General features: G+C 32.0%; 1 protein-coding gene across 1 annotated transcript in view; it reads right to left on the reverse strand.

The window, feature by feature from the left end:
- Nucleotides 1-24,028: 24,028 nt before the first annotated feature.
- Nucleotides 24,029-26,681, reverse strand: part of LOC150078068 (calpain-15-like) — a 190,113-nt gene continuing 187,460 nt past the window's right edge. Inside the window, exon 16 of the mRNA XM_090384450.1 lies at nucleotides 24,029-24,206. Coding sequence (XP_090240576.1) covers nucleotides 24,029-24,206 — 178 coding nt within the window. The remainder of the gene's footprint in view (nucleotides 24,207-26,681) is intronic.

Genomic DNA, 26,681 nt, shown 5'->3' on the forward strand with positions numbered 1-26,681 from the left:
ACTTCATCTCAAACATCTTTAACATTGACAAATGCAAATACTTTGCATTTGTCAATGTTAAACTTCAGTTGCCATCGCTCAGCCCAACTGATCAACTTTTCTAGATCCTGTTGAAGTAGCATACTGTCATTAACAACCCTGCCAACCTTCGTATCATCTGCAAACTTGAAAATTAAGTTTGATATACCTTCATCAATATCATCGATAAATACAGAAAACACCAAAACCTGGGGGACTCCACTAATAACATTAGTCCACAAAGAGCAGTGTCCATTGATTACCACTCTGTCTTCTCCCTCTCAACCATCCATTTATCCACAAGAGCAACTTGCTGTTAATACTACACTACGCCAATTTGTACATCAGTCTTTTATAGGCAACAGTATCACAAGCTTTCTTGAAATTCAAGTATATGATATCCAAATTACTTTTTGCATCCCAGTTATATGACCACATCATAGTATCCAATCAAATTGGTCACACAAGATTCCCCTTAATAAACTCATTCTCTGTCTGAACTGCAGTCTTCTTTAGATGATCTTACAACAAGTTGTGTTGTTTTGGTTTTTAGGAGCATTAGCAACTAAGGCCATATTGCTCGGGAATATGCGGTGGTCATTCCCTGACCTTTCCGCATCTTCCGTATTTGGTGGTGATGGGCTCGAACCCCGGTCTAATCAAGAAGCATGTGATATGCACTACTGCTCCTTCCCAACTGGCTACGGAGGCGCGTACAACAAGTCTTTAACCAGTGACTCCATTATCTTCCCAGAACAGAAGTTGAACTAATAGGCCTGTAATTATTCATGTCACCCATTGTGAATTGGAGATGCATTAGAACATCTCCAGTCTGTGGGGACTTCCCGAGTCCAAGGATGCTCTCATAATCATGGCTAAGGGTTTGCTTGCTTGCTTTAATATAACTGGATAGATCCCATCCACCCTAGGTGTCTTTATGTTTAACTTTAACAATTTCTCCTCCACTTTGCTCTCAATTACAAAATCCTTTAGCTCCCTGTTACAGTTTGATAAACTTCTAGCATTCTCCTCCCTTAACTCATGTGTGAATGTAGATACAAGATACTCATTCAGCTTGTCAGCTACCTGAGCAGGATTCTCAACAGTCAAACCACTGATATCAAGAGGACCAATCTGATTTATCCCTTCCTTTTGGAGTTTACATAAGTAAAGAAATCTTTGCTGCTCCTTTTTGTATCCTTTGCCAAAGATTTCTTGTACTTTTGCCTTCACTTGCCTGACCTCCTTTGTGACTGGATTACAGACTAGCTTATATCTACCATAGGCTTCTGTGTCTCCTGATAATTTATATACATTCTATGTACTTTTCTTCTCTGCTAAGAGTATTCTCATTAGTTCATCAGCCCCTCATTTAGGCCTAAATCTTGTACAGTTTTTCTTATTTGGTATGAAAAGCCTAGTAAAACTTCCAACATTAATTCCTTGAATGCTTCCTATTTAGAATTTGCTGTTGACCATCATCAGTTGGTCCCACTGTATAGAATTTAAAAACTGTCTCGGAGCACTGTAGTCACCTTTACTAATGCAAAAACTATTCTCCTTATCCCTGATGATAGTTACATCTTTGAGTAAATCCTGCCTTAGTACTATGATCACTGCCACCTAGTGGTTCTTTTATCTGCAGATTCTTAGTGCTCATGCATTAAGAATAATCACTGCTGATAATCAGATCAAGAGTATTACTCCCTCTTGTTGCCTCTCTAACTTGCTGCTGTAGAAAACAGGCATCCAATAAATCCACAAAAGTTTTGCTAGTGTGTGTGACCAACCCACAAGTTCCAGTCTATATCTAAGTTAAAAAGCCCCATTATAAGACAATATGATTTTTTATTGGCCTACTCCATTTCTTTGTACGGGTGTTCGTTGTACTCATCAGAGTCATTAGGCCTATAACACTCCTTACCCTCATTTTTTCTTTCCCAGTGCTTATGTCAACCAAACTGACTCAACGTTGCACTGTCCATCTATCAATTGGATATACTTCCTTAGATTTTGTTTCTTAACTAATGGCATGACCCCCTCCTCCCTTACTATAGACATTGTACTTCCCAAATTCCAATTCTGAATTCCTCATAACTGTGTGATACAATGTCTCTGATATCGCAACAATATCCACCTTTGATGTCTTGACCAGCATATCAAATTTATTAACTATACTCCTAACATTGGTATACATGCACCTGTTCTTACTCTTAGTTACCCTAACACAGCTTCTTGGCACAGTATAACTTTAGTCGTTTTTGCGCCAATAAAATCAAAATCCAATCCAACCCAACCCTAACACAGCCCATGTTTATTTGTTCCACGATGACTCCCAGCAGTACTTGAAATACCCAGCACCTTGCTTTCCAGGCTGCTGCTCATTCCAATAAAATCACTTTCACCTCTGCCTGTGGCTACTGTTAATCTGTCATGCTGTGAATTCTACCCCCCAGCTAGCAGTTTTCCAACCCACCTAACACTGCCTTGATAGCATCAGCAAATATCCTTACATTCTTTCTTAAGTGTATATCATACCTGTAGAAGCAATCTCTCCTGTTAACAAGCACAGACCACACTGAGAAAAAGTTTACCCTATAAGCCTTGCACAATCTCTCCAGGGATGATTTGATTGAAAAGGCTCTCATCATATACTCCCTCTTACTGTGTCTGGGCAGAATTGCAGACATTTTCATCATCATCAGCCATTTTCAATCCACTGCAGGATGAAGGCCTCTCCAGCAACTTTCCAGTTCCTTCTGTTTTGAGCACTGGCCATCCATTTACTACCCACAAACTCATGAATTTCATCTATCCATCTCTGCCTTTGTCTTCCAGGTTTTCTTCTAGCTCCTCTTGGATACCATTCTGTTATTTTCTTAGTCCATCTGTCATGTCTTTGAGCTATGTGTCCTGCCCAAGACCATTGTAGTTCTTTAGTTTTGATAAGAATGTCCTTTACTTGAGTTTGCTGCCTAATCCATGTGTTTCTCTTCTTATCCAACAGTCTGATTCCCAATATAATTCGTTCCATTCTTCGCTGTGTAGTTCTCAGTTTCTCTTCTATTCTTTTGGTGAGTGCCCAAGTTTCACTTCCATAAGTCATGGTGGAGAGTATACATTGGTTCATTATTTTACGTTTCAGACAAACTGGGATATTGCACTTAAGTATGTGACTATATTTCCTGAATGCTATCCATCCAAAATTTATTCTTCTCTTGACTTCTAGCCATTTATCATTAAGTATATGACTCCACCTTTTCAATTACTGCTCCTTCAATCATTATTTCCCTTTCTGTGGCATACTTATTCATCATTACTTTTGTTTTAGCCATATTTTATCTTTAGTCCAAAATCCTTACTAACTGTGCATAACTGATTAAGATTTTCCTCTAATTCTTTGGGATCGTGGCTTATGACCACAATGTCATCTGCAAATCGTAAATTTTCATATTTTCATATTTAACCCTAACTCATGACTTTTTTTTAACATTGACCTGTACTTGCTAAGTAAATTCACAGATCTCCTACTCGTAAAAGATAAAATTAAGTTACAGGAAGTAATGTGATATCTTTTTTTTTACTACTGAAATCGGATTTGCACACAGTATATTGGTTTTAATTTTCCATAAATATAAAATGACAGATTGATATTCAGTCAACATTTTATAAAATGGTTAATAGTTATCATAATAACTATTTAAAATAGTTATGATATAACTGCTCTTTTCTTAATATATAATATGCTAAAACATAATACTCAATAACCTGTTCCTAAGCTCAAAGGTTGGAATAAATTCATGATGCTTTGCATTTATGTCTGAGCAAAACTAGTGTAGCTTATTTTCTGGAAAATAAGTTTTTTACTTTATTATGCTTCAGAGATGCTCAATTTTAGGAATAACTCTCAAATTTTAATGTAAGTTGAAAGTGTTTTATTCAAATACTAGTTTAAGGATTATAGTGCATTCAGAAAAACATGCCTCCAAACAACTTCCTAATGATTTTCCTCTTCCTCATATTTTGTTTAAATCTCGAAACAATGGTTATTCTTGAGTTTCATATCAAATTGTTTTATCTGAACTTCTAATTTTATTGTTTTGTACAGCTTTAGAATTGGTGACAAAGAAAACATTTGGAAAATTTCTAAGAACAGAATTGATATTTTCTCATCTTTCTTTTCATGAAAATATCCTAAACACTCCATTTTAAATAATTTCCATATTTCAAACTAATTACACTGAAAGACAAATACTAAACAATTTATTTACACTAAATAACTTAGACAGTACACACATTCATTTGAATACAAATACATTGGAAACCCAATAAGTCCTGAGAAAACCAAATGCATAATACAACAGGAAAATCTCTTATTTAGCAAGACAATGAAAAAAAAATAATAAAATAAATAAATACCATAGAATTGGTACCATTAATTGTGTGGAAAGGCATGTTATACAACTTTATTTTCACATTTTTTTCTTTTCAAATCTTACAAGATCTCATATACAATATATATAATATATACAGGTACATGAAGTTTTAGGTTCACTTTCAGTGACTGTGAACAGGAAATATGGCCTTTTAAATATTTTTTTGTCCTGTAGACTAATTAGGCACTCAAAATATGCTACAACAGCATATACCAAAAGGATGTCTCTTTCTTTCTTTTTTTCTGTCCTTCCTTCCTTTCCCCCATGGGTATTAATTTTCCCCCTCTAGATTAACATACAGAGAGCAAAGACATTAAAGTTATTAGTTGATCATCACATGCAAAAATTCAACTGTAAAATAACTAAGGCCAAGTAGAACAGTAGTGACCACATAAAAAACATAATGCATAATTCCATAAAGTAAAATATGTGCAAGCAGTACTTTTAATTAATACAAAGCAATTAAAAAAAAGTTCTTCACAAATTGACAAGGTGTTTTCTTCATAGGATACTTCTATATCTGAAGGATGCTAATTAAATACATTTCTACTAATTTAAGTTATAAATGAACTCTACTTCCCACTAACTCCACTAAACAGTTAACACTAATCAAAATATCTAATTATATATAATCTTTTAAGGAACTGACGGGAGGGTAAAGCTATACAAGAAACATGGGTGTAGATCATTATCAATAATTGCCCAAACAGCCATATAAATAAGATTAACTGATTGACTACAATCATATCACTTATGATTGTAGTCAATCAGTTAATCTGATTGAAAAATTGATTGATCTAAAAGAAATCTGATTTGTAAATACTGCTGAAATTATTTATTTTTTTGTTATTACATGAAATTGTTTTTGTCATTTTTTATTTATATGATTGCAATAATCAAATTTGTTTCCTTTGAATTAGAATCTGAATTTTTCATGTTATGATATACATGACAAACACAATAATATTTAAAACTGAAATCTGTAGTTACACACAATTCATTATGTATAACTGATATCTAAATTTATTTTTGTATTTTATTTCAATAAAAGTATTCTTTGCTTTTAGTTGATACTAATCAAACTGGTGTTCTGACAGAACAATATTGCCCCAAAACTAGTTTAAATAAACTATAAATTTATTGCATATTTATTTTAGTCAGTCCAAATATAAATATATATTTATAAACTATAAATTTATTGCATATTTATTTTAGTCAGTCCAAATAATTAGTACAAAGATGCTGAAAAATCTTCTGAGATCAGAAGCATGACATTTGAAATCTATAAAACACTAACCAAAACTGCTTATTAAATTGTTTCAAAGATTTCCTCATGAAGTAGTACAAATAATTAGTAATATACATGCATAAAAAATCCAATCTTTTGGAGTGCATTGTGCTGTGTCTTATCATCTTCTATGCTTAAGGGCAGACAAAAGCATATTTCAGTTACCAAAAATCTGTAATTGTACATATCTTGAAAATAAAAGTATTTTTAAAGACCCAATACCATTCTGGTTTTGAGATATTTTTGAAGTAATGGTATATCAGGGAAGCTCTAAGGACTTCTTTCTTAATAACTTATTCATAAACATTTCAAAGTAAATGATTATGAAATCCTTATAATAGCAGTTAAATGCATTTTTTCAGTGATTCCAAAGATATGTGTAGCCTATCTGCATGGGAAAAGGGAAAATCTGGATACTAATATTGCATAATTAAAGTATTTTAACAATATTGAAGAGAATAGTTCTCTTTAAATAATTAACAAACTAAAGAAAATATATACAGTTACTCGAATTTTGCATCATTTTATGGCTGGGCATCATTTGCATGTTTGTGAATCACATAACACTAAAAATTAATCAAGCTAAAATTCTAAAATCTAAAATGTAACATTATTAATCACACTACACAACGATTATTATATTTATTATTTGTAAAATAATATGAGAAGTTTACCTCAATACAATATATTACGTAGAACACTTCCGTATGATACTCTCCAGAAATTAAAACGAAAAAATTGAAAATCTTACATTAGAGTAACAAATAATTAGAAATCAATTTAACAACTAAAAATCAATTTAATGCAATTAAAAATAAGAAAATTAATTAAAAGAATTTAACAAAAAAATTGCAAACAATTTTCCTTCCTGAAGCTTCTGAGGCCATTGCAAATCTATGGAGGTCTTCAGTACAGACCAATCGTTAGGATGCAAATAATTTTTTAATTTATTGCGAAGCTTCCTAACCTGGGAAAGGTATTTTTGTTTATTAGAATATCGAGATTTTAAGGCAAGTTTAACGATATTACGCGATGTGGCACGTTCTACGTTGAGATCAATGTAGAATTTATTGAGCAATTACAGCTCTGGTTCATACTATCTAATGTTATTATTATAATTACAAGAATAGTTTATTTGACAACTGTGCACAGAAAGATTGTTTAGAAGCTGCAGCTTGCCTATCTACAATGTCCTTGTAGTTCATCATGCTGCTGTTTATGCCAAATGGAGTAGGGATATTTGAGGTTGAATTTTTTTTCTTAAACTGGAATTGATTCCAATCAAATTAATCATGGTGACTGACTGTTTATTTTAACATATAATTAAGTATTTGTGCACTCTTCATTAAAACTACATTTCTGTAACTTTGTTTTTTGCTACCATCTATTGCTGCAAAGCGTAAGCAAATTGGAGATCAAAGCAGTGTCTAAACCAGATCCTTTGTATTAAAATTGTTAACATTCTGACACTAACATAGTTCACTGTTCATTTGACACAGTGTAGACTGAAAAGTAGCAGTTTTTTTTGGTCGATTTTAGATAATTATATGATCATCCAAAATCAACATGAGATGTTTTTATTCTATTTTAAAAAACAGGAAGCAAGGACAGGTGCAATGTGCAAATTCTACTGTACATATACTACTAGCACAGAGTAGAAGCATCATATAAACATAATCGCTACTTGTCCTTGTTCTCTGGAACTGTTTTACACGTTCCTCTTACATCATTCTTATTTCAGCTATAACTTTCATCATTATTAAAAAAAAAAAAACCTCCTTAACGTATGTTATTTTTAAGAATAGATGGAAAATGCAAGTGAGCCACATGAAATCAGGTTGTAGGCAGCATGTGGAGCCTCAGTTTCCCAAAAAATAATCAACGTATGTGCTGACTTAAAATTAAAGCCCCAAAATGCAATTTTAATATTGACATCAAGTGAGTTCCTATTGATATTAGTTTTAACAGTGCAAAATTAATAATTAATAATTATTACTTAAGATTACCAAGTGAATAATTTGACTGTTTTTTACTTGAAACTGGGAAATGCATAAAATTATATTTCATTACTAAGCAGCAAATGATAGGGATTTCACGTACAATAATTTCTTCTGAAGCTGCAAGTTTGCCAACCATGGATTTGATATAATGCACATTTATATTTGTATACTGAAATTTTACATTTTGTGCTTCCCCACACTTATACACAGTTTAATTCAGTCTCTTTAAAACAAAAGAACACGATAATTATTGTTGCTGCCTCTCCCTTTGTAGAATGCCTCCCACATTCTACCCCAGTGGCTCCTAAACCTTTGCCACTCAAAGTCACACTTGGAATTAGGACACTATCTTCAGCACAGCTAAAAGGTGATTGACATTGAACCCAGTGGAGTTTCTCCTAATCCATTGGCACACCAAGGTTCTGCTGGGGCACATAGTTTGAAAACCACTGCAGTCTATCCTATTAACGACAAACATTTTGGTACTATGTACATAGCATTGCACGTGGACAGGTTGCTGCCTCCGTATATTTTCATATTTTTGACTGATATTTAAATTTTTCCAGACATATTTTTGACTTTTTTTTTATAATGCTTCGAAAATTACTGTTTCTCTTTATATCAAATGAATATGTAACCTATGAGGACAGTCAACACTTTGTATGCATGTGCCTTGTTCTTTTTTCTTATTGCATCGTCATCCTCATCATAATTTTTATGTTGTATAAATGGAAAATACGAAGATTATTTTTCTTTTTCTTTATTGTGTTAATTTTTTCCCCTTATACCCCATTGTATATGGAACCTTAATCTTGATGACTACAGTACTTTTCAGGAATATATTTCACAGTTTGTGAGGGATTACTGTATTCATTTTACACTGAACAGCAAGATTGTAAGCAAATAATTATTAATTTTGCACTGTAAAAAGAGATATCTTGCATTTTACTGAAATATTTTCCAATTTTGGCTCAAACTGAACTGGGGGGAAAAAACAAAACAACAACACTGAAATTAAACTGCTATTTATACACATTCCTATTTGGAAAGGTGACATTTGAATTTTATTTACTCCTTAAGGTCAAAGAAGATGCTGGAAGTAAATCAGGTATATTATAATAAATTTTGCTTCTGCTTAAACATTTGTGTCTGATGAAAACAAAAATTTTTTCAACAAGAAAACAAAGGGTAAATATAATATACATTATGAATATTTCATTTCTTTAAGTATTTTTATCATGAATAAAAATACTTAAAGATAACTTGCATTAGTAATTTTGTGACAATTTAAATAAATTTATTTTAGCATGATATTTAATTAATAGTTAAATTATACCATCATCTTGCTTAGGTCTTGTAACTACTAATTTGCATCAATAATATTAAAAGGTCGTAAAAAAAATGCCAGTATACTTTTTTTGTGAAGTGATTTCAGTTTAGATGAATTGTGTGAAGTGGTTTCAATTTAGGTTTATTAGAAGATGCATCTTAAGTAAGGATGTGATGCAATAAAAGGAAAATATGGATAAGAATTCTTTAAGTATGATATAATAATTTTAGTGCATGATATTTTTAATAAACTCTACCATTTTTTGTGGAGTAAGATAAAATTAATAAGCAATAAAACCAAATAAATTAAAAGTTGATATGCTGCATGATGAAATGTTAAAATCTGAATGATATTATTAAAATAAAGGAATAAAAATAATGAATCCAGAGAACTGAAATTGCTCAGGAAGTGCCAGCAGAGAATTTCACTGAACCTATTATCAACCAAATCAGATACTAATGAGGAAGTGAAACTATAGAACAGACATCTCTTCCATGCTTGGATAGAAGACAAGAAGTTATGTTAATTTTTATTATTTTTTTTTATTAAGTTCCTATTCCATGGTTTCAATGTTCATTTAGTTAAAACAATAATTAAAAATCCTGAAATGCATTATTAAACGTTACTGGTTAAAATATGTGTGTGTCATTTTAATATATTGTTTTAATTTACTTTTCTTTCTGAGATTCACTTCTAAAAAGCAAAGTCCTGGGGTGATGAATGAGAGAAGCCCACCAAGTTGCTCCAAAATAAAGAATAAGGAGTTGTGGAGTAAAAGTTGTAGCAGAAGAGCAATTGCACCAGCATACTAATAACTCCCACAGATTAAATAAGAAATAACAGCTTAAGAAATTCTCCTGCACATAGAGAGGCTGATGCACCACTATCCACATAGGCCTGGAGAAATTTTTAATGTTTCACAAAGCATGTGCAAAACATAGCAACACAGAATACCAATCACTTTACAAATTGGAAAATTAATGATTTCTTCAAGAAAACTAGAAAAGGGATATTGTGGGATTCTTAGAGACACAATGGACCAGAGAAAGAGATTTGGATTACCAGAAAGAAGGTTGATCTACCTGGGAAGAAGAGAGGATATTTATTGGGAGTTGTAATGCTTATAAGAAATCTGATTGAGAGTGAAGAGGAAATCTAAGACTGAAGGGAAAGAAAACGGAGTGTACTTTCAAATTATAAAGTTGTGTCCAGACTGACTCCAGTTACAGTGACAATGAAATTGAACACTTTTATAGTGAATTACAGAATTAAATAGAACAAATATTGTACTTGGAAAGATTCCTTCTCCTCATAGTAACTTCAATGCCAAGATTGGGTAGACATTTTGAGGAAAGAGAGATGTCATTGGTGGTGGAATTTGAAATGGGTAAATACTGCTACATTTCTGCAAAGAAAGCAACCTAATGGTAGCTAAATGCACTTTTCTACCACAGACCACAGCACAAGTATACATGAATTTCAGATGGAAATGCAAAGGCATATAAATGAAGAATGATATGTAAAACAGGTTTAAACTTAACTATATAAACAGCAACTAACCATGAAACTGCAAGGCAGAACATTAAAATAAATTAATGTTCTTATTTAATTACATATTCATTTATTTATATATATAGGTAGTAAATAAATCACGAATAAATTGAATAAAATTTTTATAACCTTCACTATAGATTTCAGGGTAAACTATACAGCTTGTATATGTGATTTTCTGTGGATCAGAATTGGGAAAAGCTCATTTAATTTAACAAAAAGAAAAAAAAAAAAAGATAATTCGGACTTCCTTAATTAGACATCCTCATAGATAAATACCAGCATTCATTAAAATGTGTGCGTTGGATCCAACTTCTGATGATCAACAATATATACGTATATTGTTAATCAAGCAAAGTTGGTATTTTGCAAGAGTCCACATACAAAGGATGGTGTTCAGGTGATCACAATCCCAATATTCAGATTAAATTGATTGTTGTCTCTTAAGAACTTAGGATTTTGTGTTAATCTGTGTTATTATTAGCTTATTTTGCTTAAATTTACCCCTAGTAAAGACTTCTAAGATGCAAGTATCATTGGTAGCATGAAGTGTAAATACCAATGCATATTGATTCAAGATAAAGGTAGAACTGTTGAAAAAACTGGATCCAAGTATTTCTGTGTAGAGGCTGTGTGACATTTGTGGTATTGGTTTATGATATATGGAAACAAAGAGGCAAAGTATTAAAATTCTATACAGACAGTGATTCAAACAAGCAAGTAAGCATTAGAAAAACTATGAAAGATGGTAAGAGTACTGAGCATGATCAAGTGATAATAGAATAGTTTTGACAATGTCAGTGACGGAATAGACTTGTCGGGTAGCATGTTAATGGAACAAGCTCAATTGTTCCATAAAGAACTTAAATTAGAACATGAGTGTGACTATAGGGAAGGATGGCTTCAAAGGCTGGAATTGCCAAGCATGTGGACAAATTTGCAAAGCTTGTAGCTGACAAGCATTTCAGTCCTGATCAGGTGTATAATGCAGATGAAACTGCATTATACTGGCACTGCACACCTAGGAAGACATTAACAAAAGAAGATCTGACAGGATTCAAACAATTTAAAGATAAGAGTTACCATTTTAGTGTGCTCAAATTCTTAGGCACATGTAGATCTAAACCACTGGTGGTTGGAAAGAGTAAATGTCCTAGGGCCTTGAAAGGCATTAAAATTTACCAAGTAATATACTGTGCAAATAAAAATAGCTGGATTATCACCGAGATTATCTTAGAATGGTTGAAAGTTTTCTGTGCCAGAAGCAAGAGCACATTGTATATCTGTAGACTTATCTGAGGATTGCAAAATTCTTCTTATTCTGGACAACTGTTCATCATCATCATCAGCCATTTTCAATCCACTGCAAGATGAAGGCCTCTCCAGCAACTTTCCAGTTCCTTCTGTTTTGAGTACTGGCCATCCATTTACTACTCAGAAACTCATGAATTTCATCTATCCATCTCCGCCTTTGTCTTCCAGGTTTTCTTCTAGCTCCTCTTCAGCTCACCCCAAAGCTGAACTCATATTATAGGCACACCACCAATTTTCTGGCATCCTTGGATGCCCAAAAATCGGGCTCCTCAGAGGTGACCTGATTGAGGTTTATAAGGCTTTGAGGGATTAGTAAAATGAATGAAGGCAGAATTCACTGTTATAAAGAATTCCAGAACTAGGGGTCATAATTCAAATTACGGGGGTTGAGGTTAAGATTAGATTGTAGGAAGTTTTTTTTTAGCCAGCGAGTCATAGATTGCTGGAACAAGTTGTCCTCGCAGATAGTCGAGGCTGACAGTTTGAATAAATTGAAAGGTTAACTGGATGGTTATATGTGTGAGGAAGGAAGCATATAATTTGTATTTTCTTATCTACTTGGTTATGTTTTTTTTTTTTTTTTGCCAGTGCAGCAAAAGCCTGTGGCTTCCTTGCACTATATGGCAAATACTATTACTATTGTACCACATTATTTATTAAGTAAGAGGATTTTACATTTGTCTCTTTTTTAAATGAATGACAGATTAACCTTTTAGCAATACCATATATTTAAAAGTAGTCAATACCAAAACAGGTAATATGAGGTTTACCCTATGGTGACATTAAGAGTATTGCATTTTCTAAGCAGTTTAAATCCTGCCACCCACAATCATAAATCATACGACAAAATGAGTAAGTCCTCCTCCTTTTCATGCCATTTTTTTTTTTTTTTTTTTTTGTGACTGGAATAACTACAACAAAAGTTATCACTATGCTGTCAAAGACTGGGCACTTCATCAGTCTGATTCCTGGGCAGAAAGAACGTTAATAGTTGTATTTGTAACCAATGAAAAATTTTGCAGAAATTGTGAACAGGATTTCTAAGTTTAAACCAGTTTCCAAGAATAAGCTAAGCCAAAGCAAATAAAATTTAAAAAAATATTTTGGGAAATAAGGACTCTGGGCCCAAAAAACAGTTGACAAATCACTTTAATCTTTAAGAAATTAACAGGCTTATAGGCCCATTAGAGCTGTACATAAGAGAGAAAAAGATTTTGATAAAAGAAGGTAAATTTCTTCACCTTTTCCCTATAGTATTAACTGTGATATGCTGTGTGTGTGTGTGAGAGAGAGAGAGAGAGAGAGAGAGAGAGAGAGAGAGAGAGAGATTTCAAATATTGTAGTAGTAGATAGATGTAATTGGAGAATTTCATAAAGGGATGAATGAATGAATATATATATATAAGCCATAAAGTATATGGATGGCAATTTTTGAGGTTCTTTATGGCAAGAAAATAAAAATGCAGCTGTCCTATTTTGTTTCTTACAAAATCCTAAATACAAACTAAAACAAATATATAAATAATAAAAGAAACAATAATAAAATCTGAACTAAAATAATACATACTTTTTTTCAATATTTCTTAGGCATGTAAGGATCTATTGAACTGATTATGGAAAGAAATCTGTGGGAAAAAAATACTATACTGAATATTTTTTGCCCATAGAGACTAAAAAAGTATTTTTTTTGGGTATCCCTGCTTAGTGAGAGTCTGATATTTTCTTTATAATGCAAATATAGAAATAGTGGTGCAAAAGCAATAGTAATGTTGGTAATCCTTTTTGTTGCAAGAAGGTATGGAAATTAGGCATAGATGTTTATTTACATATACTATAATACAAAGAATTTGATCTTAGCTAAAGAATTTCTGGATATGCAACTATTTTCAAGTATAACAGAAGTTTTTAACACAATTGCACTGCATGTGAATATTTACAAGTCTATTTTTTTTTTTTTTTTTTTGTTCTAGTTATCCATAGATATAAACAATAGATGCATGCGCAAATTGATGTTTACTCTCTTTACTTATTTCAAATAATAATGTAATTCAAACTTTCAGGTATAAGGGGAAGGATATTAGGTTATCGTAACAAGGCTATTTATATTTTCAATCTGACACTGATATAAAATATCGAACACTCAAATTAGAGTGCCACCTATTTAGAATGTGTGTATTTATAGTTCAAGATGAGTCAAATTTACAGTTAGTGACAGAGTGTACTAGGGTATTCTGATGGAGGTATTTTTAATTCAATCTACCACCTTAAAACAAGATAGTCAAATTATAGGCATCATTAATTTAAAGAACATTTGTATTTAAACTTAAATTCTGACCGACTGTTCAAATGAAATTTACAGTTTATCAGAAGAGAAATAGGGTATTTTAACCTTCTAGTGGGCATGCTTTAAAAGTCACAAGCAGGTGTGCTACTGCACTACATGCAATACCCAATATTTTTTTGGGGAAAAAAGGCAAAAGTAGTTTAAAATGGTGCACTTTATAATTTTATTCTTTATTCTGGAACTATGTCAGATAATGAGAACAATAATGTTACTAGAAACAATTATTATCCAAAAACAAATATTTCGAAATTACCTTGCTTGCAATACACTGAGAAAAATTATACATGGGTAGGTTATGTAGTGTATTTTTTATTGCTATACTTTTCCAAAAAATAATCAGTGATACTGACTGAAATTGAAGAAAGTATTGGGCATATATTAAAATTTACACTGACAATTTTAAGATATTTTAATATTTAAATTTAAGGAGTAGGGTGCCCACAGAGCAACGGCATGTCTACTGCTGGGTTAATCGAAGTGCAGTAACCCCCCCCCCCCACATTCATGAGGGTTATGTTCTTACAATGCCTACAAATGTGGAATTTGTAAACATAGGATCCATAATTCTATGGAAAAAGTAGTGTTAGGCACATAGTTAAAAAAAAAAAAAAAAAAAACAAGAAAATCAGATATAAATTTTAAAAAGTTAGCCAAAAATCAAGAAGCAATAAATAAATTTTTATTATAAAAAAAAAAAAGAAAAAGCAAAACCAAAACATTTTGGCATTAAAACACAAGATTAAAAAAAAAAATAATAAAACACAAATGCTTAAAAATGTTATTGGGAAGAAGGCTTGGGCTGGAAAAAAAGTCAGTGATGCTGGTTTGCCTTTTTAAGTTTTGTAATTCGTTTTGCATCTCTATGTAAGGACTACATGCAGATTCAATCTCTCTCTCTTTTGAATTTGAGGCTCCTCTCCATTACAGGATCACATTCCACTTTGTATATCATGTATTCTCTGCAGTTTCATTATTTCTCCCAGTGCTTTCAAATCGAGAGTAGATTTTGAACTGACTTCTACTTCGTTGTCATCCTTAATTTATCACATTCCACTTTGTATATCGAGTATTCTCTGCAGTTTCATTATTTCTCCCAGTGCTTTCAAATCGAGAGTAGATTTTGAACTGACTTCTACTTCGTTGTCATCCTTAATTTTATCCTGATTGTTGTCCTTGTTGGTGAGTTCAACAAGATTGACTATAGTCAATTCCTGACTGTGAGATGCAAGCAACTCCTCAGCTTCTTGTGGATGCATGGCTACAAAACCTCTTCCAACTTGATGATGTCTTGAATTTCATCATCAAAGAAACCACAGCTACTTCATTGACAACCGTTGGACAAAGCTTCTTCCTGCAACCATTGATAGTGGATTGCTATATCTTGTTCAGCAACTTGTGAATATCAGTGATATTGAATTTTTTCTCCAGCATGTCATAACATCCAGCATTACATTTTTTTTTTTTTATTGCATTCAAAATTAGCTTAAAACTGCAATCTTGTAAAGTAAATGCTTTAAATAATGTTATTACCCCTTGTCCAAGGGTTGGAGAAGAAAGGTTGTATTCAGTGTTATAGGCTCACATCTGGTGAGTATGGGCTTGGCACACCCAGGGTCCTGAGCTGGATATCATCATTCTTCTCTTTCTTGGTGATTCCCTTCTATTTCTGACTCTCTTTCTCCCTCTCTCTCTGTCTCAGGGATAACTCAGAATTTTTTTTTTTTTTTGGCTGGTGCAGCAAAAGCCTCAGGCTTCCTTGCACCATATGGCTAATTATAATTATAATTATAATAATAATAAAAGCCACTTCTACATTTGAATTTGCAATTTAATGCCAGTTGCATGCCCAGGAGCATTATCAATGATGAGTAAAACTTTAAATTTGAGGTTTTTAGATACTATGAATTTTTTGACTTTGGGGACAAACAGTCATAGATCACACTTTAAGAATAATGCTGCAGTAACCCATGCTTTTTTTTTGTTTGCCTGCCAAAATATGGGCATTTGATTTTTATTCTTGCATCTTAGTGTGCAAGGGTTCTTGGAGTGGTGCAAGAGCTTTACTGTACAGTCCCCTGAAGCACACACACACAGAAGAAGATCCTTTGCCACCCTAAAACCAGGAGCAGTCTGTTCATTTTTTGAAAGAAAAGTTTTATGCAGCATTTTTTCCAGAAGAATGAAATCTCATTAGCATTGAAGACCTGTTGCAGATATCATTTCTTCTCAATAAGCTGATGTAGTTCATTGGGAAACCTTTGAGCATCTTCATGATCCACTGATGCCGACTCACTAATGAGCTTTTCATTGTGCTAATTGTGACTGTTTTTAAATATACCGAACGATCCTTTACTTGCTTGAGAATCAGAAGATGTCCCTAATTCCTCACTCTTGATCAAATGACCACTTTGCTTTCTTGCTTTTTTTTTTTTTTGGTAGTTGTCGGCACATAGGCTTCTGTGGCCATAATGCACCTCCCAAGGTTTTTTTTTGCAGTACTTTGATCCAAGCCCGAGGCGGGAATCGAACCTGCGACCTTTGGGTTGCTAGGCAGGCACTTTACCCACCTGGCTAGCCCGGTCGGCAATTGCTTTCTTGCAAATAATGGAACTACTAAGGAATTTTCTTCTGCACTTGATCCTCTATTCACAAATTAAGAGCTTTTTCTATTTGTTTGATTGATTTTTCTTGCACTTGGGATTCACTTATTGAGGCACTACTCACAACACTATCTCTTATCACATTCTTGATTTTCTTTGTAGATTTGACTCATTAACTCCAAAATATCTTCCAACTGCTGATGCACTTTTGCCTGTTGAGAGTCTACTGAGTATTTTATTTTTTCATTTAAGTGCATTATGTTTTTCCATTTATTCTCATTAGATTCTTTTCCTTCTTTTGGCATTTTTAAGGGTATTGCATTACACACAACATTACACTTAGCACCCTCTACCACTATGGGAATGTGTTTGTGTTTGCACCAGTGTGGCTAAGCAGTTAGGTGCATTTGCACCAGCAAGGTAGCATGTGTACATACCAGATTGGACTGAGGGCTGGTAGCCAATAATAGTTTTGTTTTACAATTTTCTTTTTCTCCAAAAATTTCACAAATACTCAGATCTCGTGAATGTTGAATTCACGAATGTGTAGGATTACTGTATTTCTATTTTAATCCACCATCTTTAAAGAAAACGGTTGCCAATTGTATTATAAGCCTCTTTCCCATTAAGAGAGAGAGATATTTAGCATCCTTTGGGAATTTTTATTTCAATCTGTCACCTTCAAACTAGGTGGTTGTCACTCAAATTACAAGTACCACCAAATACATTAGAATTCTTAATACATGTGGACATGTGGGGAGAAGGATATTTTGACAGAGGTACTTTTGTTGCAACCTGCTATGTTGAGATGGCCATTATTAAGCCATTCAGAACATGTATCCACAAGTCCAATCCAATACATATCATTGGGTTCTATGATATTCTGTTGGTATTTTTTTTTTCCAAGGTGCTGCCTTGAAACCTAGCTGAAATGATCTTTGTTGCTCACCACATTGAAAGAAATGAAAAATAGGTTCTATTAGTTTTTACTTAGAGCTTCTAATATAATGGTTAGAGAGGTTTTTTTTCCAGAATATTTGAATAAGAACTTCTTTGAGTTTTTGTTAGAATGATTTAATGGAAAATTTGGATTAACAACCAAATTTTCTGGGATCTATATTAACTCCTTCCTTGGTGCTGGATAATGATTGAAACAGTTAAAATTATTATAAAAGACAAAAAGCATTTTTGTCTTTTATAATATAAAATATTATAACTGAGACTATAAAATAAACTTTATTAAAAATTGAAATCTATAACAATACTTGTGAGAGCTCGTTTCATCTTATTTTAAACAGTTGGCAAACAACTGTTTGAAACTTATGGCAAACAACATGTTTTTGATAAATGCATTTTTTATAGCTTTCAGTTATTGATTGAATTTTTATGTATAGTCTCAGTGTAAGTTTTAAGCTTTTACAGTAATTTAAATTATGTTGTAGTCACTATTTGCCACTGAGGAGGGGGCTCATGATCCTAGAATGTTTGGTTGCAAAGTTTTATTTAAATTTTACAATAAATCCTTTCTACAAAATTATGCAGAGAAGTGTTTTCATTCAAGTATTAAACTTTTTTGTTTTATTTAATGTAATAATTTTAGTCATCATATCACTAAATTATGAAATTATCATTCATTGCATCGCATCACAGTTTTAAATTAGAGAAACTATTATATATATATATATATATAATAGTTTATATAAATTATATATATAAATTACTTATATATAAATTACTGAATTTCATATTTATTTTTAAGTATTTAATGCATTTCATAGCCTTTTCTAAATATGCAAGCGAAGACAACTGCGATGCCTTCATATATTTCTTTCATAGTGCTGATCATTTTCTTTATATATATATAGTTTTGATTTATAAATTATTTTATACAGTTTTTATTTATTTTAAAGTTATCCTATCACACTATTGGTGTCAACTAAATAATAAAATTATCATATGTTAATTACATTCAAAGTTTTAAATTAGAGAAACTATTATTTCAGACTTTATAATATCGAAACACTTACAATATTTCTCTTTAAATTAATGAAAGATAAATCACTTTCTGATTTGTGTAGCTCAAGGGGAAAGGGGAAAGATGTCCTTTCTTGATCACATTAGAAAATATTTATCCATATGCAATAAGTACAGTTGTATAAATAATTCATCAAGCTAAAGCCTACATATATTAGAGAAGCCTTTTAGATTTTAAGAAATATCGACCCTTACTCTGCAATGTTCTGAGAGAATGTGATGCAGATTCCGACATAAAAGGGTTTATAAAGGTTTTACCAATAGAGAAGAATTTCATCCTAATTTAAAAATCACATGCACCACTAATCAAGTTAAATGCAATTTAATACAATTAAAATGCAATTGTATTTAAAAATGAGTTTATAGTTATGATATTCCAAAATATTGTGGAAGAACTATACAACTCTGACACACTATGAACAATGTTGCACCTATGAAAACAGTTTACTGTGAATTATTATTATATTAATTGCACTAATTATCATAGTTAATGTTAAGGCAACAATTTGTAAGTGATCACATAATTACAAAAATACTGTTTATAAGCTTCTTTAAAACTATATGTGACCCTAAGCAATACATACATTTCAGAATTACATTTTTTGATGTTACAATGAAAAAAAAAAAAAAAAAAGACATTAAGACCTTGGTCAGGTGGGGGTGGGGGAGATTTATTTATTTATGTATAAAATTATTTAAAATTCTCTTGCTTAATTATGTTTTACACTATCACTTTTTGATTAAACATTTTTTCATAAACACAGCATCAAGTTACAACATAAATGCCCTTAACATCTATTTCAAAGTAATTTTTCACAAGCTCCGAGTTTCTTTAAATAATATGTGAATTTAATTCAAAAAAATGCAATTAAATTGAGAACTCTTTTTTTTTTTTTTTTTTTTTTTTAATTAGGAATTGTCAATCATTATATGATAATTTTTTGGTTAAAATTTCAATACATACACACACTTTCAAATTTAGTAGTGTATTTATGTGTAAATGTCTTCCCTGAATAAAAATTAAATAAATATTCAGGTCCTAACTGAAACACGGTACTGTTATACAAGTTGTATTTAATTTTATTCTAAATTTTAAACACACACACACACGTGACACATTTTAGAGGGAATAGAATTTGCTAACAATTAAAATCTTATTTACAAGCTTAATGACAAATATTATGATTATATTTACAAATGAAATATATTAGTAAATTACAAACATTTGAATGACATTCCAAAACTGTTAATATATTAATTATATTGCAGTCAGTACAATAATAACAATAATCTCAAACAAGGTTCTAAATTATTAGACTTTTAGTGCTTCTATATATACCACACTTCAAAAAATAAATAAATAAAATAAATATGTGAAATTTTGTTTAGCTTATTTTTGTTCATGAATGTATTTCAAGGTTTGTTCAATTGGTAGCACTATATTTATCAAAAACTCAAAGTACTTTTTTTCATTAAAATGAACATAGAAAAATGGGATGTACACATCTGTGCTGAAATAAGTTGCAGCATTTTGTCTCATTAATTTTTTTTATGAAAATGATTCTAATAATTACTGAATTTCATATTTATTTTTAAGTATTTAATGCATGTCTTAGCCTTTTCTAAATATGCAAGCGAAGGCAACTGCGATGTCTTCATATATTTCTTTCATAGCGCTGATCATTTTCTTTGATTTCACCCAATTCTGCAAGAACTGTTACTTAAATATATATATTTTTGTAGTTGTAATAGTGGCATGATATGGTAGAAAGGAATAATGAATATCTAAAAGCTGTCATTATAAGGAATAATGAGTATTTAAGAGGCTGTCATCACAAAAGAATGAGACTAATTTAAAAAAGAGAAAAATTTTATAAAATATTAAGTTGTAAGGCTATGTAGTTTAATCATATATTTCCATTAATAATGCCAGTTTCTCTATTCTTCTATGCTGGTTATTAATACATGGAGAACCAATCAAATGGAGTTAAGATTTCAAAACCTGTATAGATCAGGTTGTTTAAATAAATGATGAATGTCAAACTGGCATGTTTTGCTTCCTTTGCTTTATCAGTGTCAGAAACTTAAAGTACAAAGGAGTGGAGTTAACAGAAGTCAATATGATACGAGAAAGAAAATGCCCCACATTTCCTATGCTAGGCTTGTGCAGAAACCAAATGGAGTCCTGCCTAATGTTCACTATTCACATTCTTGTGGTGTAAACCATTAGTTGAGTGTAAGCTATATGCCTACTAGCTGAAAGAGAATGGACTGGCAATATGGGACTAAGCTGACCAAACTGAATAAATTACAGGCTGAAACCATATCACTAGTGCAGAAAAGCAACTGAGACACCCATCAAAACAGGCAGATTAACAATAGAAATTTAATATCAAAAAAGAAATATTAGCAGAAAAAAAAAACTCAAACAACAGTTATAAGCTAATTTATCCAGAGGTAAGACAGAGTGCAAGGAAGGTTCAGGAAGTGCTTTTAGAATCAGTTTGGAAGAAAGTTTCATTGGCAGTAAAGCAGTATCCAGTAGAGTTATATGGGCAAAACATAAGGAGAATAGTTAGGTATTTAAAATTTGTCTGTGCAAATGGCCCAACTGAACGCTTGAAAAAGAAAATAGAAGAGTTCTTTAATATATTAGAAAAAGTAGCAAAAACTAATGAAAAAGAAAGAATATGGCTGTGACATCTGCAGAGATATTTTAAATAAAGTTAGAGAGAAAGATAGCAAAACAATAATAGTAAAAGGCTACTAGAATTTTGAAAAAAAAACCATGCACTCTTAATTACATGCACAGTGTTTCAGCATAAATATAGCCATAAGCTTATGTGGAAGAAGCATAACAGAAACAAAAACAACTGACTATATCATTATAAAAAGGATCTTAAATAATATGAAGACACAAGGCCATATATATATATATATATATATAGGATTTGAAACAAGAGCAGCATCTTAAATTAAGCAAATTACAAATGATAATTTGTGCCAAATATGAGAGGCATATAAAACTATTAAAATAGACAAAAATGTGAAAAGCTTTCACATTTTCCAGCAACTATTAAATATAAAAACAATTCGCATTCAAAAGTTAAATGGCAAATCAGAATAGAAATGGAGGGGATGCTCCCCCATTTCTATTCTGATTTACAATAAGTAATCAAAAATGATAAGGGCAAAGGTGGCACAGAAATGGTCAACTTGAGAAGTATGAAGTAAATACTCTGAATTGCTAAATAAAGGTGCTGAAGCATCATCACTGAAGAGAAAAATATTGAAAAGAGTTTGTTCGTTATTTGGTTTTTAGGAGCATTAACAACTAAGGCCATATTTCTCTGGGATATGCGGTGGTTATTCCCCGACCTTTCCGCATCCTCCGTATTTGGTGGTGATGGGCTCGAACCCTGGTCTAATCAAGAAGCGTGTGCTACGCACTGCTGCTCCTTTCCACCTGGCTACGGAGGCGCCTATTGAAAAGAGTAGAAATTTTGGATATTATCTCTTTTACTGTGGTAGCAAAGGGCATGGAAAATATCAAGTATGGAAAGGCAGCAGGCAAAGATGAAATGTGTCATGGTGGTTATAACACATTATCTAGAGGTGATTTTCTGAAGTAAAAGTTTCAGAAGATTAGAGCAGGGCAATATGCTGGAACTTTGGAACAAGGCAATATTTTATATATTGGTACCATTTAATTGTACCAATATATAAAAAAGCGAAATAAAGCTGAATGTGGAAATTATGTAGAAATTTCACTTCTTAGTTTAAAAATCTGCATATGTATGTACCTTAGAGAAGGTGGCTAGAAGTATTGTTGAATTATAGAAAAGTCATGGACACATACCAAGAACCTAGAAATCTGCAGTTTCAAATTTTAGAAAAAATATGGCATGAATGATCTTTTGAAAAGGAATCATTCATATTAAGTTAATAAAGCCCGTTTTTAATTTTTACAAAATTAGTCTCTTTCCTCATTGAACATTATGTCCAAAAAGTTCCACAACTTTAGTCTCATGCTTCTTTGATAACACTCTCAATTTCCCTCCAATTTAATATTTTGAATAAGTTAAACTAAACTACAGTAAATGACTAATTTTAAGGCCGATATTTCCATATCTATTATGACTAGACACTGAAAAATTTACAATTTTTTTAGGCATGGAGGTATCTTTGGTGATTCATTCAAAATGAAAGAAAGGAGAGAAAGGTAAATATTTTGAGCAAGAAGTTTGATTCAGAATAAAAACTGCAATGTGGAATAACAATACAAGACTAGTAAATCAGATTATAATAATCTTACGTGATGAAATGAAATAAATAACAGACATAATAAATTACTTCTCTATTATAGTAACATTTAATGAAGTGCAACAAAAAATTAACACCTTTAAAAATGTACTGTTTTGTTTTGTTAAAGGAGCTCTTATTTTTTAAACCTGTTTCTTTTATAACTCCTAAAATACTCCACCCAAAATGATACAGAGTTCTCTCTGCAGAAGGGAAGCAGTGCTGATCAATACCTAGCAAATATTTAAAATAGCTTTGTATCTTTATTCTTGCTTAACAAAATATAGAACCTGATAAAAAAAAAAAAACATGATGACAGTAATAAAAAAATTATAATAAAAACAAAGATTTCTATTTAGAAGTGAGAAGAGTGAAATTTGTAAAATTACAGAATTGATTCCATTACATTCTTCTAATTGTTTTCTTGATGTTTATCAGGATTACCACTGATAAAATTAACCCCCATTAGACTAACAAGTTTAATATTTAAAACACATTATGGCACTGCATCTTCCCTTCAAAATGAGCTGACTCCAAGAAATCTCAGGTTGAGTATTTTATTTAACACTGATCATAACAAAACACTCAAGTATAAAACATTACTTAAAGCTGTTTTATGTAGCTAAAAACCTTAGATCTAATATAAAATTAATAACATTTCACTCAAGGACTAACAAGCAACAATCCTTAAGCAGATATTTCATACAACCTGAGACAATCACAGTTTCTAAAATGAGGAATGTTCCATGATTAAAGCTCACAGGAATTCAGAGATTACATGTACTGAATGTGAAAAGCTGGCTTTGTATTATCAAAGAGGTCTTGGGGCATGAAGTCCAAAAACTTTTCTGTCTATAGGAGGTACGTGATTGGTCCCAGGAGGTCCCCAGTCATGGAGGCCTCCAGTATATGACACACGATGAGTGAGTCTATGAGCAATAGAAAACCCTCCACTCCCTTCCAGCTGGGTTAAAATGATTATCACTTGCCTAGTGACAAGAAAACAAATACAGAAAAATTAAAATGATTTTTAAATAATGGTGATGGTATGTTTTCTTTAACAAATTTTACAAAATATAGGACATCACATTTTAGTGAAATATAATTAAATAAAATGTTGAAACTATAACATGAAATATTCAATAACCAAAATATCATACAGCATTTCTGTATGATAAACTGTGTAACGGGTTTCAGGCACTCCTTCAAGATAGCAGCGTAGGTTTCTGTATTCACCGTTCTATTAATAAGCTTAATTCACCCCATCCCTTTGCTTGTTATGCATCCCCAGACCATCTGACTGGCGGGGAACTTTACAGTCGGTGTTATGCAGTCAGGATGGTATGCCTCCAATTTTCTTTTTCTGACATATCACTTCCCATCTGAGCCATGCAGGTTGAATTTCGATTCATCAGAAAAGATGACAGTGTCATTGCTCTTTTTCCATGAAGCATGCGTTTTAGCCCGAGCAAGTTGCTTCTTCCTCATTTTTTGGATGAACAAAGGCTTCTTCTTGGGCCGATAGGCATGCAGACCACATTCCAAAAGCCATCTTTGGATAGTTCATGCACTTGTTTCAACACCAGAGGCCATCTTAAAGTCCAGTTTTAGATCAGGAGCACTATTATGGCAATTACAAAAGCATAGCCATTTCAAATATCGATCTTGGGAAGGCGTAGTCACTCTCTTATGGCCCGATCCAGGTCTTTTCTTCACATCACCGGTTTCATGCTTTTTAATTTCAGCATCTGGGATACTGTTGACTAGTGGCAGTCTATTTTATCAGCGATAGCATGCGTAGAAAACCCTTCCTGGGACAGACCAACAGCTACACTTTTTTTCTTGGTGTCCACTGAATATATGGAGCCATGCGTAAAACTCCGCAAAACAGGATACTAATGAGTGTGTATACCCTTCCAACGCCATATTTATAGAAACAGCTCATGCAATACCTTGCAATTACTGTCTGATGCAATATCTTTGCTTTGTGACAAACAAAATGACTGTAATCAAACAATATCTTATATGTTTCACTACAAATGTTACTTTTTTTGTCCATCACTGTAATAACGTACACAGGTGAGACAGGACACAATAGCAAAAATAAAACAGAAGAATAAAACTACAGGAATGAAAATATTAAGGAATATAACTAATAAAACATTAAAAATAAAGAAATTAGAAAACTGTGTAGAGTACAACCTGTACTGATCAAACATATAGAAAAAATGAGAGAAACATATAGACAGCTAGGTGGATAAAAATATTAAATAATTGGAAAACTGTGAGTATATTTAAAGAATTGGAAATTTATGGGAAGCAGGAGGAAAAAAGAGACAGAAAATGATTAGTATTAGCCATATAACCCAAGGAAGCCACAGACTTTTGCTGCACTTCCCAAAAAAAGATAAAAAGTAGATAAGAAAATAAAATGATGTGCTTCCCACCTTATATAGGTAACTATCCAGTTGACTTTTGAATTTCTTCATACTTTCAGTCTCAACAATCCAGAGGCAACCCGTACCAATAATGTCAATAACTTGTCTAGATTCAGGCTAGAGCATGTGGCTGTGTATTTCCGAAGCTCTTCATTGCAGGTTAGTTTTTGAAATAATTGAGTTTTTTTTTTTAAATTTTTATTTTAACATACTAAACTGTAGTTAATATATAGTTTGAATTTCTCTAGTCATGTAGGTTAGTTTATTTTTTTTAGATAAGGATTTGGAAAGCTATAGCTTAATATTTAGAGAGCCTTTGCTATCAATATTTTGGCGGGAATTTTGTAACTTTTGTTGAGTAGCTTAAATTTATTTCATTAGTGGTTAAAAGTTTTGTCAGCAGTATAATTTCTGTAATACTCTGTTAATTTAAATTCCACAGTATATTGTAAGTTTAAATTTGTAAAATATTTGGAAACTTATAGCTTAATATTCAGATAGCCTTTATTATCAATATTTTGGCAGGAATTTTGTAACTTACAATCAGTAGCTTAAATTTAACTCTTTTGGTGATTTAAGTTTTGTCTGCAATAAAATCTGTTTTATTGCAGATTTTTTTTCCTGCAATATTTTATGTTAATGAAATATTGCAGAAATTAAATTGATTCAAATTTCATAATCTCTGTAAAGTTGCTACAAGATCCACTTACAGAGGTGGTGCAAGAATTTTTGCCAGTATCACTGAGGATACCCTATGGGTTAAGAGAAACTGCTAGTTTGGGAGCGACTTAAATAAGCATTTATCTGAAATGGATAAAAGTAATTCTTGCACTCGCCTCATGAATTCTTATTTGTTGCCACAGCAGCCGATGTTGATAAGGTGTTCTGAGGGTAGCAATGTTTCAAATGAGGGAGAAAATAAAGCTTGGATACATACCTAAATGACTTCAAGGGGTGTGTCAGGTAGTAAACTATAGAAGATTACTTAGTCTCAACTGTGTCTAGAATAATGTCAGGAGTATTGTC

The sequence above is a fragment of the Mastigoproctus giganteus genome, chromosome 11, assembly GCF_048544385.1.
Source record: "Mastigoproctus giganteus isolate SK-2022 chromosome 11, ASM4854438v1, whole genome shotgun sequence".
In the NCBI taxonomy this organism is placed as follows: Eukaryota; Metazoa; Arthropoda; class Arachnida; order Uropygi; family Thelyphonidae; genus Mastigoproctus; species Mastigoproctus giganteus.